This window comes from Populus trichocarpa, chromosome 4, assembly GCF_000002775.5.
Source record: "Populus trichocarpa isolate Nisqually-1 chromosome 4, P.trichocarpa_v4.1, whole genome shotgun sequence".
NCBI classification, from domain to species: domain Eukaryota; kingdom Viridiplantae; phylum Streptophyta; class Magnoliopsida; order Malpighiales; family Salicaceae; genus Populus; species Populus trichocarpa.
In genome coordinates, this window is record NC_037288.2 from 18,418,934 (window position 1) to 18,436,739 (window position 17,806).

A 17,806-nucleotide genomic window follows, 5' to 3' on the forward strand; every position below is an offset into this window, starting at 1 on the left:
AATGAATTAGGTCTAAGATATAATTACTTTTAGCCGTTCATATGCAAAACTTCAACTTGTGTTGTTTACTTGTAATACAATGCTCATAAAAGGTAAATAAATCTTTGTAAGCCCATGAAGTAACTTCTGATCAAAAAGAATTTTCATGCCTTTCTCTAACATGTGGCCTAACTTTTGATGCCACATCATTGTCTTATCTTTTATAGAATTGGCTGATGCAATTGATGCATCTGCCTTATGATATGTTTCTCCTATTAACATAAACAAGTTTGCAGCTATCTTTCTTGCCTTTAATACCACCAACATCCCTCTAACAATTTTGATGATGCCATTGTCTGTATGAATCTTACAACAAAGACTATCAAATTGTCCTACCGATAAACAAAATTTCTTTAAGCCTTTCACATATTGTATTTCTTGAATGGTACAAATTGAGCCATTGTGCATTTTTAGTTTCATGGTGCTAATGCCAACAATCTCTAAGGCATGATCATTACCCATAAATACCAAGCCTCCAAAGATGTGTTCATATGTATAAAACAAATCCTAACGAGGAGTCATATGCCATGTTGCTCCTGAATCCATCAACCAAACCTAAGTGAGCTTTATTCTATCTTTAAAGACTGTAGCTATGATAAAATTTCTCCATCATCTGAAGTGTTTGCAACACGTTCTTGAGGTTTTGATGACTGAGTATTGTTCTCCATACCTTTTTTATGCCAACAGTCCCTTTTATAATGCCTTTTTTTTGCCACCATTGTAGCATTTCATAGTCTTTTTACTTCTTGATTTGGAACTTCCTTGCCTTTGACTTCATCTGGAGCTGCTTGATGCGAATTATTAATTCTGTCTTCTTTATTCTTGTGCCTACTTTCTTCTTCCAATATAGCGACTGCAATATCATTGAAGACTAGATAGTCTGTGAGGATGTTATTGGTCAAGTTAATAATGAGTTTATCCTATGAATAAAGAAAAATTCAAAGTAGAAGCTCTACATGTTCATTTTCCTATATTTGCTGACCTAACGTAGTGAGTTATGAAAATAAAATTCTTATTGTGTTAACGTGGTTAGTCACCAATGTGGTTTCTGCCATTTATAGAGTATAAAGTCTCTTTTTTAAGAACTTATTATGCAGAGACTTAGACTTGTATAACTTTGTCGGAGTATCCCAAATCTCCTTCGCAATTTTCTTCTTTGCCATACTTGTAATACTTTGTCAGTTAATGCTAAATGTATGTTAGCAATAACATTGTCATCCATCTCAATCCACTTGGCATTATCAATGATTTACATGGGCCTATCTCTAATTGCTGCAGGCAATTGTCTTTTCTTAAAATTGCCTTCATTCTCATTTTTTCATAATGAGAAATTGTTCTTCTTGAACTTTTCAATCTCGTACTTTGTTGCCATTTTATTCACTATGATCTATTCAACTATCATTGTTTCACTTACGAACTGCAACATATATGGAAATAGAATTGTATAAATAATACTTCTATTAAGTAAGTTCCCATAAAAGATTGGAGAGATCACAAACATCCCGCTTAAAACTCAATCTTCTTAGACAAAACTTTCTAGACGGTATTTATTCACCACATTGACTTTCCCTATATATAGACAATAATGTATATGTGAACAGTGCTGTATATAAACAAAAACAACCAGGCTACTCTGATACCACTGTTAGGATCCCAACATGCAAAACAAATTACACAACTCAAGAGAATAGGAAAAATGAGAAATGAGACACATAAGAATTTATGTGATTTACCTAAATTTGTCTACATCCACAGGCAAGCATAGAAGGGTTTTACCAAGTAATGTCGAAATTACAACCATTCTTTATTAATAAAAGAACAATTGAAAATCTCTATAATAATAGAAGTAAAAACCTCACACACACTCTTACAAATACCTCACAATTTAGTGATATTTATCTCTTTCCCTCTCCCTCTCATTCTCTCACACTCTTGTCTTTTTCTCTTGTATGTCATATATGTTGTAAATAATAAAGACTAATTCAAAAGATTTTTATTTCACATTGGAAAAACACGACTAACTTCTTATGAACATAGAGTATATATAGAGCTTTCTATTCCACATAAAAAAATAAGACCTTCATCTAGTGTTTATATAGTAAACTTTGAAATGAGATAATAATCAACAAGGAAATGATAGTGGGCTGGCGCACATAAGGTTGAGCCGAGTAAGAGAAAAACCTCTGATTGTCCCCCCTGCGTGCAAGACAATACTTATACTTTCTGAACCTTTTGTTTCTAGTAATAATTTTTTTTGGCCCTTAAACCAAAACCGTAATTTTTAAACATAATTTTATGGCCAAGAATCATCAGCAGGGCTTTCCTTCAGACATAGTTCATGTAATATCACATGGTTCTGTCTTCCAACTACTTGATGAATATAGAAATTTTTTATAAAAACAACTTGCCCTACATGTACAGAGTTAGGCTAATCGAGGACTACCTAAAAAATGGAAATAGACAGTTGGATTTAGATATCAATGCTGATATAAAAGCAAAAACTAAGTGACCCCATTGGATATGGACATGTTTGAGACGATCAGCCTGTGAGATAACAAGTTAGTCTCTCTAGGATTAGGGACATGCTTTGGACAACTGAACAAGGGTGTGCTCTCAGAAGAAGGAAGAAAAATCAAGCAATTGGATGTGATGCACAAACTGGCCGGCATATACACGGTTTTTTTTTTTTAAAATTCTTTTCCAAGTTATTTCCTATTTAGTTTTGATTTATGATCTGATCCTAACAAATTACAAAGTTTTATATCCTCTCAAAATTTTCTTTCTCATTTTACAGCTTAAACATGGCATAGAATATAAAAATAGTTCCGACATCTCAAAAGTCAGAGTTGGAGGATCTCTAAGGGAAAATTTTACGCAAAACCGTCACATTATCAATCCCCCAATTCTCCTTGTACAGTGAGGATTTTCACGACCAAGTGATTAGTAATGAGGTGTATGAGAAGTGATAATAATTATTTTTTAAAATATATTTTAATTACAAATATATTAAAATAATATATATTTTTAATTTTTAAAAGTTATTTTTGATATTTTCATATCAAAATAATAAAAAAATAAAAAAATTAATTTTAAACAAATAAATTAATTTTTATTGAAATTCTAGTATAAAGGCAACACCAAGTGGGGTCTAGTCTAGCAATACAAAGTAAAGCGAAACCTGAACCGAGTATTTTTAATTTGAAGATTTGACAGGAAGATTGGAAAAAAGTATTAATTTCTATTCTTAATTTCCCAAACCATCTCTGCCTCTGCCATAAGTTCCAGCAGACATTGCACATTAATTTACAAAATTGTCAGGACTTGTCAAATTTAGGTTGGTGTATTATGATCCCCTCAACTGGGATATAATATTAATGAAGATATCTTCTCTGCAAGGAAGTGTAATCGTGTAACACCGCCCACTGGATTAAACCCAAATTCTTCCTCAGCATTTTCTCCACTATATATATGGAGATGGAGTGAAGGATCTCTAATATCCAGATTGATCATACAACTTGAAATTAAAGCAGAACTTCTTTCTTTTCTTCTTTTAACAGATATATATATATATATATAACTGAACAGGTATAAGAATATTCTATTTAGAACACTATAAGACTGCAATTTAATTAGGGATTAAGAACAAGTTTTTTCATAGGAGGGGAATAGGAAACTAAATAGGTCATTCACTTTGTGACAGAGCATTGCAGAATATGAGAGTTGAAGCAACAACTTCTGTGTAAAAATATTTTTCATTTGGTAATATGTAGTCAAAAAATATTTACACTGAATCGGCAATTCCTGCCTATACAGATTTTTTTTTCTTTGGTTAGTTTTGTTGCATCTTATTATCTACTCAAGCTAGTAGTGACATCAAGGAAAGTATCTTCTGCGCGGGGAATCGTCAATCCTCCCATTGGATGATCAAAGCCGAACTCCTCTTCAGCTCCATGTAGCAAATCTTGAAATGAAGGCTGTTTCAAATAGGATGTGGGAACCACAAATCGCTTCTTCTCAGGTTCCCCAACGTAAACTGCCAGGAAACCTTTTGGAACATCTAAGGACCTTGAAGCAGCTTTATAGGCGCCGGAAACAGACCGAGGGAGACTTTGTTTAGCAGGAGCAATGGGCAAACGAATAGCCATTGTCGCTTTGTTGACGTATCTAAGGAAGAAGAAACTTGCTGCAACCTGCTTGATTCTGCGATTAGAGACATGCTTGCAACAATTAATTTATAGCTCGTAATCAGATGGGACGCAGATTAGAGAAACTAGATGTAAGATGTTGCTATAGAACCTAGTAGTTGTACAAGCAAAAATTAGCAAGAGGAAAAAGGTTGAATTGCTAGAAGTTGTAGCATATAGTATTGTGATCCAATTGAATGGAAATAAGCTTTCAACCTGTCAAAATAAGTCCAAAACGGAATGCATCATTAGCAGAGCTTTCTTTTGACCAAATAATTACTAGGTTCAAGGAAATGATCAGCCTGTCACCAATGTCCCTCTCCCCAAAGCTAAAATTAACCTTTTTGTTCAATCATTTAATTCCCTACTGGAATTAATGCAGAATAACGTCTTGTTTCTCCACTTGGAATAATTTGAATCCCTATGAACAAAGATTCTAGTTTTCAAACATTGACAGATATTCATTTTGAGAAATTAACTCGGACCGAAATTACCAAGAAGAGAATCTTCAACAGGAACAAAAGTCACCAGCTTACATATCATAAATTTAAGTACGAGAATGAACAATTGGCTAATGACATTTGTCTATAAAAAAGCAAAGCATTAGCAAACATTAAAAATACAGCAATCCTTCTGACGGCATATGAACTTCAAGTCTGTGCATGTTTGTACATCTTGCATGTTATAATACAGATCAACAAGGGCGATAATTATCATCATAACTATTATAGTGGATCATGGGATTAACCGGATGCGATGGTGGAGCTGGCAATGACGTCCCATATGGGGGCAACATCGGTGGCCTTGGCATATGCATAGGATAAGGAGGTACAGGTTCCATACATCGATGGTATAAGGAAGTGACCTCCATTAAATGGCCTCATGTATCCAAATCCATTCATAACCACTTGGCTTCCATAAAATGGCATCGATGATCCAAATTCTTGCATAGCTAATTGGTTTCCATAAATTGGCTTATTTTATGACCCGAATTCATTCACAGGTGTCCTTGGAAACTGCCACTTATTGTCAACAGGAGCTTTTCGAGCCAGAGATATCTAGGCCTCTGCTTGTTTCCAAGAAGTTTTTTACCAAGCCAACTGCACCAGTTACCCTTCTTGTTGTCTCTTGGGACGTACTTATTAGAGTTATAATCCAGAAACCCGTTGGCGGGTGCGCCGCGATCTGAATCTCTCTTCCTATAATAATTTTTATTCAAAACAGTGTTATCCTCGTCGTCACTCTCCATGAATTCTTTTCGGGAGGATAGAAGTTCTGCCCTTTTGCCCCACTTAGTAAACTTCTCTAGAATTACCTAAGGCTCTACGCTGCCCGAAAGCATTACCAAATCTTTTGCGGTGTCGATGGTAATAGAATCCACCCCTGGCAAGTATTAGAGACAATTTTTAAAAAGGGAAATTTTGCAAAAATATTTTTATGAATTACTGATAAAAATGTTGAAAGTTAAGCTGGTTACTTGTCTTTAAAGCTTCAGAAGTAAATCCTGAAGTTATAACGTGAAGAAAGAAGAATGAAGTAATGGAAGAAGTTTCTGTTTGAAGCAGTTACAGCAGTTAAAGAAAACAGTTAAAGCAGTTATAGCAGTTATAGCAGTTTTTTCTGTTAATTTCTGTTACAAACCGATTCTTACATGTGTAAGAATTGTAGCCCTCAATTGATGAAAGGTTGAGATGAATTGATTCCTAAAATCTAGGAGTCTGTTATTAATTACATGTAACGTGTATAAAAGCAGGATTCCTGCATTGGAAAATTAAGAGAAAAATAACTACAAGAATTTCTTCTCATCTTCTCTGCAAAACTCCTCTACAAACTCTTCTAGAGAAACATGAAAATCAAACATGGTATCAGAGCTGTTGAAAACTGATTCCTAAGAGGGGCGTAAACTGTGAAAACAGCTTGATTAAACTGTTGCTTACTCAAAATGGTAGGATCAAACTCTGCTGGAGGAGATCTAAGAACTCCACAGTTCAATGGCACAAATTATGATTTTTGGGCTGTAAAAATGGAGACAATCCTCATAGCATTCGATCTATGGGACGTAATAGAAGGTGGACTACAATCTCATCAATCACCCGAAGTTGCAACTGGATCAGGCGATGAAGAGAGTGAAGCAGAGCAAACTACATTGCCAACATCCACTATCTCCAGAGAAAACAAAATCAAGAATGCAAAGGCATTAAGCCTCATACAAGGAGCATTAACAGATGACCTTTTCCCACGCATAAGAAACGAGAAGACTGCAAAAGGAGCTTGGGACATTTTGAGCAGAGAATTCAGAGGAGATAAAAAGGTTAGAGCTGTGAAACTTCAAGCAATTAGAGCAGATTTTGAATACATAAGAATGTCAGAAGGTGAAAGTTTAGATGGTTATCTAACAAAATTCTTTGCAACTGTGAATAATCTGAAATCATTAGGAGAAGATGTATCAGAAACCAAAATTGTGCAAAAATTGCTGATGAGTTTAAGTAGAAGATATAAGTCCATTGTGTCTATTATTGAAGAGACACGAGACCTTGATGTTCTAAGAGCAGAAGAGGTCATTGCGTCTGTCAAAGTCTATGATAAGAGGGAGGATTTGCATGATGAAAGGGACAAGTTAACAGGAACAGAAAAAGCCTTTAGCAGTCTAAAGGTTGGAAGCTATCAAGTCTACAGCTCACATAAGGGCTTCCAAGGCAGATCTACTCAAAAATGGCAATCACAAGACAGGAGGGGATCAAATTGGACTCCAAACAGAAACCTGAACAGCTATAACAACACAAGCTGGAATAACAATACTGGGGGGGCAGTCAAGCAGGTGTGAAACCACAGTGTCAGGTATGCCAGAAGCATCATTTTGGATTGTGCAGGCACAAAGGAAAACCAAGATGTGGAAGATGCAATCGATTTGGCCATATTGCAAAGGACTGTGATAGTCACAGTCACAAACAATTAGCCAACTATGCAAAGGAAGAAGGAGTAACCACAGGAACCATGTTCTATGCTTGTCATTCTGCAAGTCTGCAAGATAGAAATATATGGTTTGTGGACAGTGCCTGCAACAACCATATGACATATCAAGAATCTGAACTTATCAACATTGATAGAACTGTAACCTGCAAAGTAAAGATGGGCTCTGGAGACCTTGTGCAAGCAACTGGAAAAGGCACACTTGTGGTGAAGACTCAGCATGGAAAGAGATACATACAAGAGGTGCTACTTGTTCCAGGATTGGATGAAAACTTATTGAGTGTAGGCCAGATGATGGAGCATGGGTATTATATCCTGTTTGGAGGGAACAAAGCAGTGATATTTGATGATGAAAGCCTCAATAATATTGTAGCAATAGTAACCATGGGAGGAAATCGCTGCTTTCCCCTTTCACTTGAGTCTATGACACCTGCAGCAAGGAAAGCATCAGTGATTGAAGATTCCTGGATATGGCATAGAAGACTGGGACATTTGAACTTTGCTAGCATGAAAAAGATGCAGCAGAAGGAGATGGTATGTGGACTTCCTGTGTTGACAGAAGTGGAAGATGTGTGTGCAGGCTGTGCTTCAGGAAAACATCACAGGGAGAAATTCAACAAAGAACAAACATGGAGAGCAAGCTATCCACTGGAGCTGATGCACACAGACCTGTGTGGACCAATGCAGAACGAATCAGTTGGGGGGAACAGATACTTCATCACATTCATTGACGACTACTCAAGAATGTGCTGGGTATACTTCCTCCGAAATAAATCTGAGACACTTAATGTGTTCAAGAAATTTAAAGCTCTTGTTGAATTGCAAAGTGGGTATAAACTAAAGAAGTTGAGGAGTGACAGAGGTGGTGAATATACCTCAAATGAGTTTCAAGAATTCTGTGTAAAACAAGGAATGGAGAGGCAGCTGACAATTGCATACTCTCCTCAACAGAATGGAGTTGCAGAGAGGAGAAACAGGACAATCTGTGAGATGGCAAGGTCCATGTTGATAAAGAAAGAAATGCCAGTAAGATTCTGGGCAGAAGCTTTGAGTACAGCCGTGTATCTTCAAAACAGATGTTATACAACATCAGTTATGGAAAAAACACCATTTGAAGCCTTCACAGGAAGAAAGCCAGGAGTCAAGCACCTGAAAGTGTTCGGATATTTATGTTACACACATATCCCATCATCCCTAAGGCAGAAATGGGATAGCAAAGCTGGAAAAGGAGTCTTTGTTGGATATGGCAGTTGTGAAAAGCGATATAGAGTGTATGATCTGAAATCTGAGAAGATTGTACTCTCAAGAAGTGTGATTTTCAGTGAGGACAAGTCATGGAATTGAGGAAGAAATCAGATGAATCAAATGCAAATGCCTCTCAACCTTGAAGGAGATGAAGCTGAAGGTGAAAATCCTGAAGAACATTCTACTGCAATTCAACCCGATAATGTTGAATGTTCTTATCCAAACTCTACAGTTGAAGAGTTAGTTGAGAATACTGACAGTGATAACAGTCAACAATCAACACCTAGCTCTACTCCAGTAAAGTTAAAATCCTTGGAAGATATATATGCTAGGTGCCACATGTGCATCATAGAACCTGAGAGCTATCAAGAAGCAGCTGGAGATAAAGCCTGGCAGGAGGCTATGAAGGAAGAACTGGAAATGATAGAAAAGAACAATACTTGGGAATTGGTGGAGAGACCGACTGATAAACCTGTGATAGGAGTGAAATGGGTGTACAAAACCAAGCTTCATCTTGGTGGAACAGTACAGAAACACAAGGCTCGCCTTGTAGCAAAAGGATATGCACAGAAATCCGGAATTGATTACAATGAAACTTTTGCACCAGTAGCAAGGCTGGACACAATCCGGACTCTCATTGCACTTGCAGCACAGAAGGGATGGAAGCTGTTTCAGCTGGATGTCAAGTCAGCATTCTTAAATGGTGTGCTTAAAGAAGATGTGTATGTAGAGCAGCCTGAGGGGTTTGAAGTAAAGAATGCTGGACACAAAATCTACAAACTCAGGAAGGCTTTATATGGATTAAAGCAGGCACCAAGGGCATGGTACAGTGAGATTGATGCGTACCTCTCCATGTGCAAATTCAAAAGGAGCACAAGTGAAGCTACTTTGTATACAAGGTTTGATCGTGAAGGTAATTTGATCATTGTCTCAATTTATGTTGATGACATTGTATACACTGGTAGTAGTGAGAGGATGCTGAGTGAGTTCAAAAGAGAAATGATGCAGAGATATGAGATGACTGATCTTGGACTTCTTCACCATTTTCTTGGCATGGGAATACTGCAAACCGATCAAGGAGTATTCATTCATCAAAGCAAGTATGCCAAATCCTTGCTTAGCAGGTTTGGACTTGAAGACTGCAAACCAGTCTCTATCCCTTTGGCCACTGGTGAGAAATTGAAGAAGGTGGATGGGAGTGAGTTGGCTGATGAAGGTCTTTACAGAAAAATAGTAGGAAGTTTACTATATTTGACAGCAACAAGACCTGATCTGATGTATGCTACAAGTTTGCTGTCACGGTTCATGAATGGACCTACCAAAATTCATATGGGAGCTGCAAAAAGGGTTCAAAGATATGTGCAAGGAACTCTCAGCTATGGCATTGAATATGTGAGAAACCAGTCAACAACTCTTATTGGATTTTGTGATGCAGATTGGGCAGGAAGTGAAGATGACAGCAGAAGCACCTCTGGTTATGCATTCAGTTTTGGAAGTGGAGCATTCTCTTGGGCTTCTGTGAAACAGAACACAGTAGCATTATCAACTGCAGAAGCTGAGTATGTCTCAGCATCTGAAGCAACAGCTCAGGCAATTTGGCTAAGATTTGTTCTTGATGATTTTGGTGAAATGCAAGCTGAAGCAACACCTTTGTTCTGTGATAATATGTCAGCAATTTCAATGGCCAAGAATCCTGTTTTTCATCAAAGAACAAGACACATAAACAGGAAGTATCATTTCATAAGAGAAGCTCTGCAAGAGGGAGTGATAAATATGAAATTCTGCAGAAGTGAAGAGCAACTTGCAGACATCTTCAAGAAAGCATTGCCCAAAGACAGATTCAAGCAACTAAGATTGAATCTTGGAGTTAAACCAGTAAGCAGCTTAGGAGAGGCTGTTGAAAGTTAAGCTGGTTACTTGTCTTTAAAGCTTCAGAAGTAAATCCTGAAGTTATAACGTGAAGAAAGAAGAATGAAGTAATGGAAGAAGTTTCTGTTTGAAGCAGTTACAGCAGTTAAAGAAAACAGTTAAAGCAGTTATAGCAGTTATAGCAGTTTTTTCTGTTAATTTCTGTTACAAACCGAATCGTAGCCCTCAATTGATGAAAGGTTGAGATGAATTGATTCCTAAAATCTAGGAGTCTGTTATTAATTACATGTAACGTGTATAAAAGCAGGATTCCTGCATTGGAAAATTAAGAGAAAAATAACTACAAGAATTTCTTCTCATCTTCTCTGCAAAACTCCTCTACAAACTCTTCTAGAGAAACATGAAAATCAAACAAAAAAGCCATGCAACTGTAACAAAACAAAACAAAATATAACCTTTGATTTTCTGCAGCTGTTCCTGGGTTCTCGACGGCCATTGTGAACAACAACTTATATGCACTTTCACGTTGAATATCAATGTTTATAATGATTTGAAACTAAGTGATAATAAAATGCTCAGGATAATTAGTTGATGCTCTCACCTCTTAGAGTCTATTTGTTTTTGCATTCTAAAAATATTTTAAAAAAATAATTTTTTTTTCAAATTAATTTTTTTGTGTTTTAAGATCGTTTTGATACGATGATGTCAAAAATAAAATTTAAAAAATAAAAAAAATATTATTTCAATATATTTTCAAACAAAAAATACTTTAAAAACAATTATTACCAAACGTGATCTTAATCTATATGACTCTTTGTTTGAAGGATATGCTGTGATTGGTGTTCTCACACTCTTCCGCCGTCTTCCTAGATACATCATTGTGTCCTCTTTTATTTGGAGTGGTGTGTGGCAGCTTATGGTGATTGGATTGTCGCCGATGATCATTTGATTTTCTTTTCTCTCTCCTAACAGGTAATGTATACCATTGTCTTCTTTGTTTTTTACTTTTCAATTTCAGTTCTCATTTTATTAATTTCTTATTTCATTCATTTTCCATTTATGGAAGTTTTTATTATTTTCAATTTATTCATTTGATTGCAATTTCTGATCATATGTTTGGTTTTTCATTTCGATCCTTATTTTTTTTTAATTTTTAATTTTTTCTTTGGCACTTTTGTTGAAGTTTTTTTTCTTTCAATTTTATCATTCAATCAATTTTTTTGTTATTTTTTTTCAGTTTGATTGTCATTCTTTTGATTTTTTTCTTTTATTAAAGCTATTTTTTAATTCAATTAAACCCTCCAATTGAAAATTTTTATCTATCAAATTAGTACTTTTTCTCACCCTCGTTTTTTTCAATCCTTTTGTGTAATTTTTTTTCTTATTTCATCTTTCAACATTTAATTTATTAGGAATTCAACTTCGTATGATCTTATTGTTCAACATTAGTTTTTTTTAATATTGGTTTTGTGATTATTTTCAAGTTTTTTCTATAAGTTTATCCTGGTCTCATGACCTAGGTCACAATTTTTGCATGCCTTTTTTTAATATAAGTTTTTTTTAGTTTTTCCATTTCTATTTCATTTTTCAAGGTATTATTCTAATTCATCTATAATTTTTTTTAATACAAATGAAGTTTATTTTTTTTTTAAATTAAAAATATTCATTTTTAAATTATATTGCTGATGTGTTCGGCCTTGTGTAATATTTTTTATGGCATGAGTTTATCCAGTTAGTTTTATTTGCATTTATTTTTTAAGTCGTGAGTTTTTTTAGGGTGTGAAATGTGAATTTATCTTTTATTTATTTAAATAAATAAGTTCAGTAAACACAATCGGATACATGTCTCATTTTATGTTATGGAATATCTTGATCTTGCTTGCATAACCTTTTCAATTTACACTTTGAATTTTTTATGTAAAAAAAACATTAAAGCAACCTACATACCCGTTATTTGTTTTTTAAAAATTTATAACTTGCAGTAAAGCGTGGGTTAAATGACTAGTAAAGATATAAGAGGTGTGTACAAAACACTATCCACTTGCATTGTTTAACCTCTCACATTTTATTATGGATTCACTATTCAACTTTTTTTTTTTTAAATAGTGAATCCATAGTAAAATATAAAAGCTGAGGGTCGATCCTCCACCCTCAGTTTTAAGGGGCATAATATAGACTATATATATCTATGAAATATTATTGGATTAATCTAGTGATGTAATCTCAAGATTAACCATTGTATATTGTCCTACATGTATAAATTAATAAGAAATGTTGGCTAACTAATATGTGAAGTTTTCAATTTCTCTTCAACTGGTAGTATTTATATTTCATATAAAATCATAAAATCTACCATAAAATCGTGGTTTTACCTGATTTTAAGTGAATTTATTTAACAATTTACTAATTACCGAGCAATTTTTATTCTAATGATGGATTATCCATTTGTTTTAATTTATGAGTGGTCTTATAGTTTTTTCAGCATAGGTATCAAGATTTTTAAGTCAGGATCATAGATCTTTGAGACAATTTTCTAATTTTGAATAATGATATTGAGAAAGTGAGAGCAACTCTGCAGATCTGTATTAATAAATTCTCTTATGGGTGGACATTTCCCATCCCATTTGTCTCTACCAAAAGTAAATGATGTACAAAAGTTTTGAAGCAAATTAATTCCTGCTCTGTGTTATGATAAATTCAAGCCTGAAATGATGTCAATAAAGGTATCTTCTCGGCAAGGAAGTGTAAGACCGCCCATCGGATGACTATATCCGAATTCTTCTTCGGCTTTTCTTAGCAATTCTTGGAATGAAGGTTGATTCAAGAATGAAATTGGAACTGTGAATCTTTTCTTTTGGCTCTCTCCAACATAGACCGCAAAGTAGCCTTTAGGAACTTCGGTTGCTTGGTTAGCAAGCAAATTTGATCGACGGAGAATTTGCTTAGCATTCATGATGCCCTTAAGAAGGATGGCCATTGTGTGCTCTGTGTTCTTCGGCTAGAAAAAGATGATCTTAGAGTAATGTGGAGGAGGATTTGCTTTCTATGAGAGAATGTGAGGACTTGATATGGTTGTGGGGAGATGCATTTATATATATAGATGGATTTAGTACGTGGAAAATCTATGAAGTGTGGATGAGAGGAGAAGCAGCCTAAGTGGGGTTTGCTTAGAGACATAAGCAGCTGAAGGATCACATGGTCCTGTCTTGCAACTCATCATCAAGAAAATTATAGTGAATTAAATCAGTATACTTTGTTGGTACACATTATGGCTAAGCAGTTATTGGAGACAATCATAAAAGAGTGCCCCACTTCAAATTCATAAATTGCAGAAAGAGGATTTTTTCTGTGGAAGAAATTAGAATGCAGGACATGCTTCAGACATCTAGTTTGTTATTGTTGGTAATGATGTGAAGGGGTCCCCTGGACCGAATTTGTCTTGTTAGAAATTTCCATTGAGATGTGTGGTTAAAAACAGAAAGGTTTGCCTTGATAAATCTGCAACCTTCACCAGCATTTATTGCTTTAGCAAAAACTCATACATGGATCACCAGAAAAACAAAAGGAAAAAAATAAAAACAAAATCTTGCTAGACAAGGCCTTGTGAAGAGCATGTGAAGCCGGTGGCAATGCCCCTTCCTTTTAGAACCTAACCCACATTTCAGAAATCTTGTTGGCGCTGCAGATGATTAAATTAATGCCGGTCATTGACAATATAATTGTTTCTAGCCATCAACTATCATAAAAAAAAAAAAGAAAAAAAGAAAAAAGAAATGTGGTTGCCACCAAGAGAGAAACTTTTTCCTGTATGTTGACAGAAAGCAACAACGCTAACCCCAGGAAGATTTATTTGGCCAAATATGTTGAGCCTTGTTGTGTATTCGTTGTGGTATTGGCCATATCTATTTAAACATGAACTTCTGAACAGTGTTAGAGAAAGACTAACCAAGGTTAAACAAACATAAATAAAAAAGGGCGTGAGTGTTGAAAGCTAAGCTGATTACTTGTGGCTGAAGCCTTGGAAGAAGACTACGCATACTGTAGCAAGAAGAATGAAGAAATGGAATAAATTCTGTTAAATCGGTTAAGGAGGCAGTTAAAACCATTATGGTAGTTATAGTTGTTTTTACTGTTACAAATCAGTTACAAACCGTTTCTTACATGTGTAAGAATCGTGACCCTCCATTATTGGATGGATGAGATGATTTTGATTCCTAAAATAATGGAATTAGTTACATGCAAATGTGTATAAAAGCAGAGTTTGCTGCATTAATGAAATATAGAAAAACCATAAGAATTTCTTCTCAATCTTCTCTGCAAACTTGAATACAATTTTCTTCTCAATACCTCCAGAAGACAAACATGGTATTAGAGCTCACAAACTGATTCCTAAGAGGGGCGTAAACTGTAAAAAACAGATTGATTAAACTGTTAATTACTCAAAAAATGGTAGGATCAAGCTTTGCTGGAGGAGATTTAAGAACTCCACAGTTCAATGGCACAAATTACGACTTTTGGGTTGTAAAGATGGAGACACTCCTCATAGCATTTGATCTATGGGACGTAATAGAAGTTGGAATACAATCTCATCAATCACCTGAGGTTGCAAATGGATCAGGCGATGAAGAGAGTGAAGCTGAGCAAACTACATTGCAAACACCCACTACATCCAGAGAAGACAAAATCAAGAATGCAAAGGCATTAAGCCTCATACAAGGAGAATTAACAGATGACCTTTTTCCACGTATAAGAAATGAGAAGACTGCAAAGGGAGCTTGGGACATTTTGAGCAGAGAATTCAGAGGAGATAAAAAGGTTAGAGCTGTATAACTTCAAGCAGTGAGAGCTGACTTTGAATACTTGAGAATGTCAAAAAGTGAAAGCTTAGATGGATAACTAGCTAAATTCTTTGCAACTGTGAATAACCTGAAATCGTTAGGAGAAGATGTGTCAGAAAACAGAATTGTACAGAAACTGCTAATGAGTCTAAGCAGAAGATATAAGTCCATTGTGTCAATCATTGAGGAGACACGAGATCTTGATGTTCTGAGAGCAGAAGAAGTCATTGCTTCTGTTAAAGTCTATGATAAGAGGGAGGATCTACATGATAATAGGGATAAGCTAACAGGAACAGAGAAAGCCTTTAGCAGTTTAAAGGTTGGAAACAATCAAGCCTACAACTCACACAAGGGTTTCCAAAGCAGACCTTCTTAAATATGACAATCACAAGACAGTAGGGGATCAAATTCATTTCCAAACAGAAACTTAAACAACTACAACAATTCAAACCGGAACAACACTGCTTGGGGAAGTAGTCAAGTGAGTGTAAAGCCACAGTGTCAAGTCTGCCAGAAGCAACACTTTGGATTGTGCAGACACAAAGGAAAACCAAGATGTGGAAGATGCAATCGGTTTGGCCATATTGCAAAAGACTGTGAAAGTCACAGTCACAAACAACTAGCAAATTATGCAAAAGAAGAGAGAGTATCCACTGGAACCATGTTTTATGCTTGCCATTCCGCAAGCTTGCAAGATAGAAAGATATGGTTTGTGGATAGTGCCTGCAGCAACCACATGACCTCTAAAGAATCTGAACTAATCAACATAGATAGAACAGTGACCTGCAAAGTAAAGATGGGCTCAGGAGATCTTGTGCAAGCAACTGGAAAAGGCACATTGGTTGTGGAAACTCAGCATGGAAAAAGATATATAAAAGAGGTATTGCTTGTTCCCAGATTGGATGAAAATCTATTGAGTGTAGGCCAGATGATGGAGCATGGTTATTATATCCTTTTTGGAGGTAACAAAGCAGTGATATTTGATGATGAAAGCCTCAACAATGTTATAGCAATAGTGATCATGGGAGGAAATCGATGCTTTCCACTTTCACTTGGGTCCATCACACCTGCAGCAAGGAAAGCTTCAGTGACTGAGGACTCCTGGATATGGCATAAAAGACTGGGACACCTGAACTTTGCTAGCATGAAGAAGATGCAGCAGAAAGAGATGATATGTGGACTTCCTGTTTTGACAGAAGTAGAAGATGTATGTGCAGGCTGTGCATCAGGCAAACATCACAGGGAGAAATTCAACAAAAAACAAGCGTGGAGAGCAAACTATCCACTGGAATTAATCCACACTGATCTGTGTGGACCAATGCAGAATGAATCTGTGGGAGGGAACATATACTTCATCACATTCATTGACGATTACTCAAGAATGTGCTGGGTATACTTCCTCAGAAACAAATCTGATGCACTCAATGTGTTCAAGAAATTTAAAGCATTTGTTGAGCTGCAAAGTGGATATAAATTGAAGAAGCTGAGAAGTGACAGGTGGTGAATATAGCTCAAATGAGTTTGAAGAATTCTGTGAAAAACAAGGAATGGAGAGGCAGCTGACAGTTGCATACTCCCCTCAACAAAATGGAGTTGCAGAGAGGAGAAACAGAAAAATTTGCGAAATGGCAAGGTCCATGCTGTTAGAGAAAGAAATGCCAATAATCTTCTGGGCAGAAGCTGTGAATACAGTTGTGTATATTCAGAACATATGTTATACAATATCAGTCATTGAAAAGACTCCATTTGAAGCCTTCACGGGAAGAAAGCTAGGAGTCAAGCATCTAAAGGTGTTCGGTTGCTTGTGCTACACTCACATCCCATCATCACTAAGGCAGAAATGGGATAACAAAGCTGGAAAGAGAGTGTTTGTTGGATACGGTAGCTGTGAGAAGGGGTATAAAGTATATGACCTGAAATCTGAGATGATTGTTCTCTCAAGAAGTGTGATTTTCAGTGAAGATAGAGCATGGAATTAAGAAAGAAATCTGATGAACCAAAACCACTTGTCTCTCAATCTTGAAGGAGGTGAAGTTGAACACTGCCATCAAAATTCTATAGTTGGAGAGTTAGTTGAGAATATTGACAGTGATAACAATCAACAATCTTCACCTAGCTCTACTCCAGTAAAATTAAAAACCTTGGAAGATATATATGCAAGGTTTCACATTTGCATCATAGAACCTGAGAACTATCAAGAAGCTTTTGGAGATAAAGCCTGGCAGGAGGCTATGAAGGAAGAATTGGAAGTGATAGAGAAGAACAATACTTGGGATTTGGTGGAGAGACCGATTGATAAACCTGTGATAGGAGTGAAATGGGTGTACAAAACTAAGCTTCATCTTGATGGAACAGTACAAAAACACAAGGCTCGCCTTGTAGTAAAAGGATATGCACAGAAATCCAGAATTGATTACAATGAAACCTTTGCACCAGTAGCAAGGCTGGACACAATTTGGACTCTCATTGCACTTGCAGCACAGAAGGGATGGAAGTTGTTTTAGTTGGATGTTAAGTCAACTTTCCTAAATGGTATCCTCAAAGAAGAAGTATATGTTGAGCAGCCTGAAGGGTTTGAAGTTAAAGAATGTAGGACACAAAGTTTACAAACTAAAGAAGGCCTTGTATGGACTAAAGCAGGCACCGAGGGCCTGGTACAGT

General features: G+C 36.0%; 2 protein-coding genes across 2 annotated transcripts; both read right to left on the reverse strand.

The window, feature by feature from the left end:
• Positions 1–3,887: 3,887 nt before the first annotated feature.
• Positions 3,888–4,184, reverse strand: LOC7453611 (auxin-responsive protein SAUR21). The gene has a single exon (XM_002306113.3). It carries the CDS (start codon positions 4,182–4,184, stop codon positions 3,888–3,890), a length of 297 nt encoding a protein of 98 aa, XP_002306149.1.
• An 8,684-nt stretch (positions 4,185–12,868) lies between these two features.
• On the reverse strand, positions 12,869–13,384 carry LOC7477849 (auxin-responsive protein SAUR21). The gene has a single exon (XM_002306114.4). It carries the CDS (start codon positions 13,282–13,284, stop codon positions 12,994–12,996), a length of 291 nt encoding a protein of 96 aa, XP_002306150.3. The 5' UTR covers positions 13,285–13,384; the 3' UTR covers positions 12,869–12,993.
• Positions 13,385–17,806: the final 4,422 nt, after the last annotated feature.

Coding starts and splice junctions, on each gene's coding strand:
- LOC7453611 (XM_002306113.3), bottom strand. CDS start 4,184: ATGGCTATTCGTTTGCCCATTGCTCCTGCTAAACAAAGTCTCCCTCGG.
- LOC7477849 (XM_002306114.4), bottom strand. CDS start 13,284: ATGGCCATCCTTCTTAAGGGCATCATGAATGCTAAGCAAATTCTCCGT.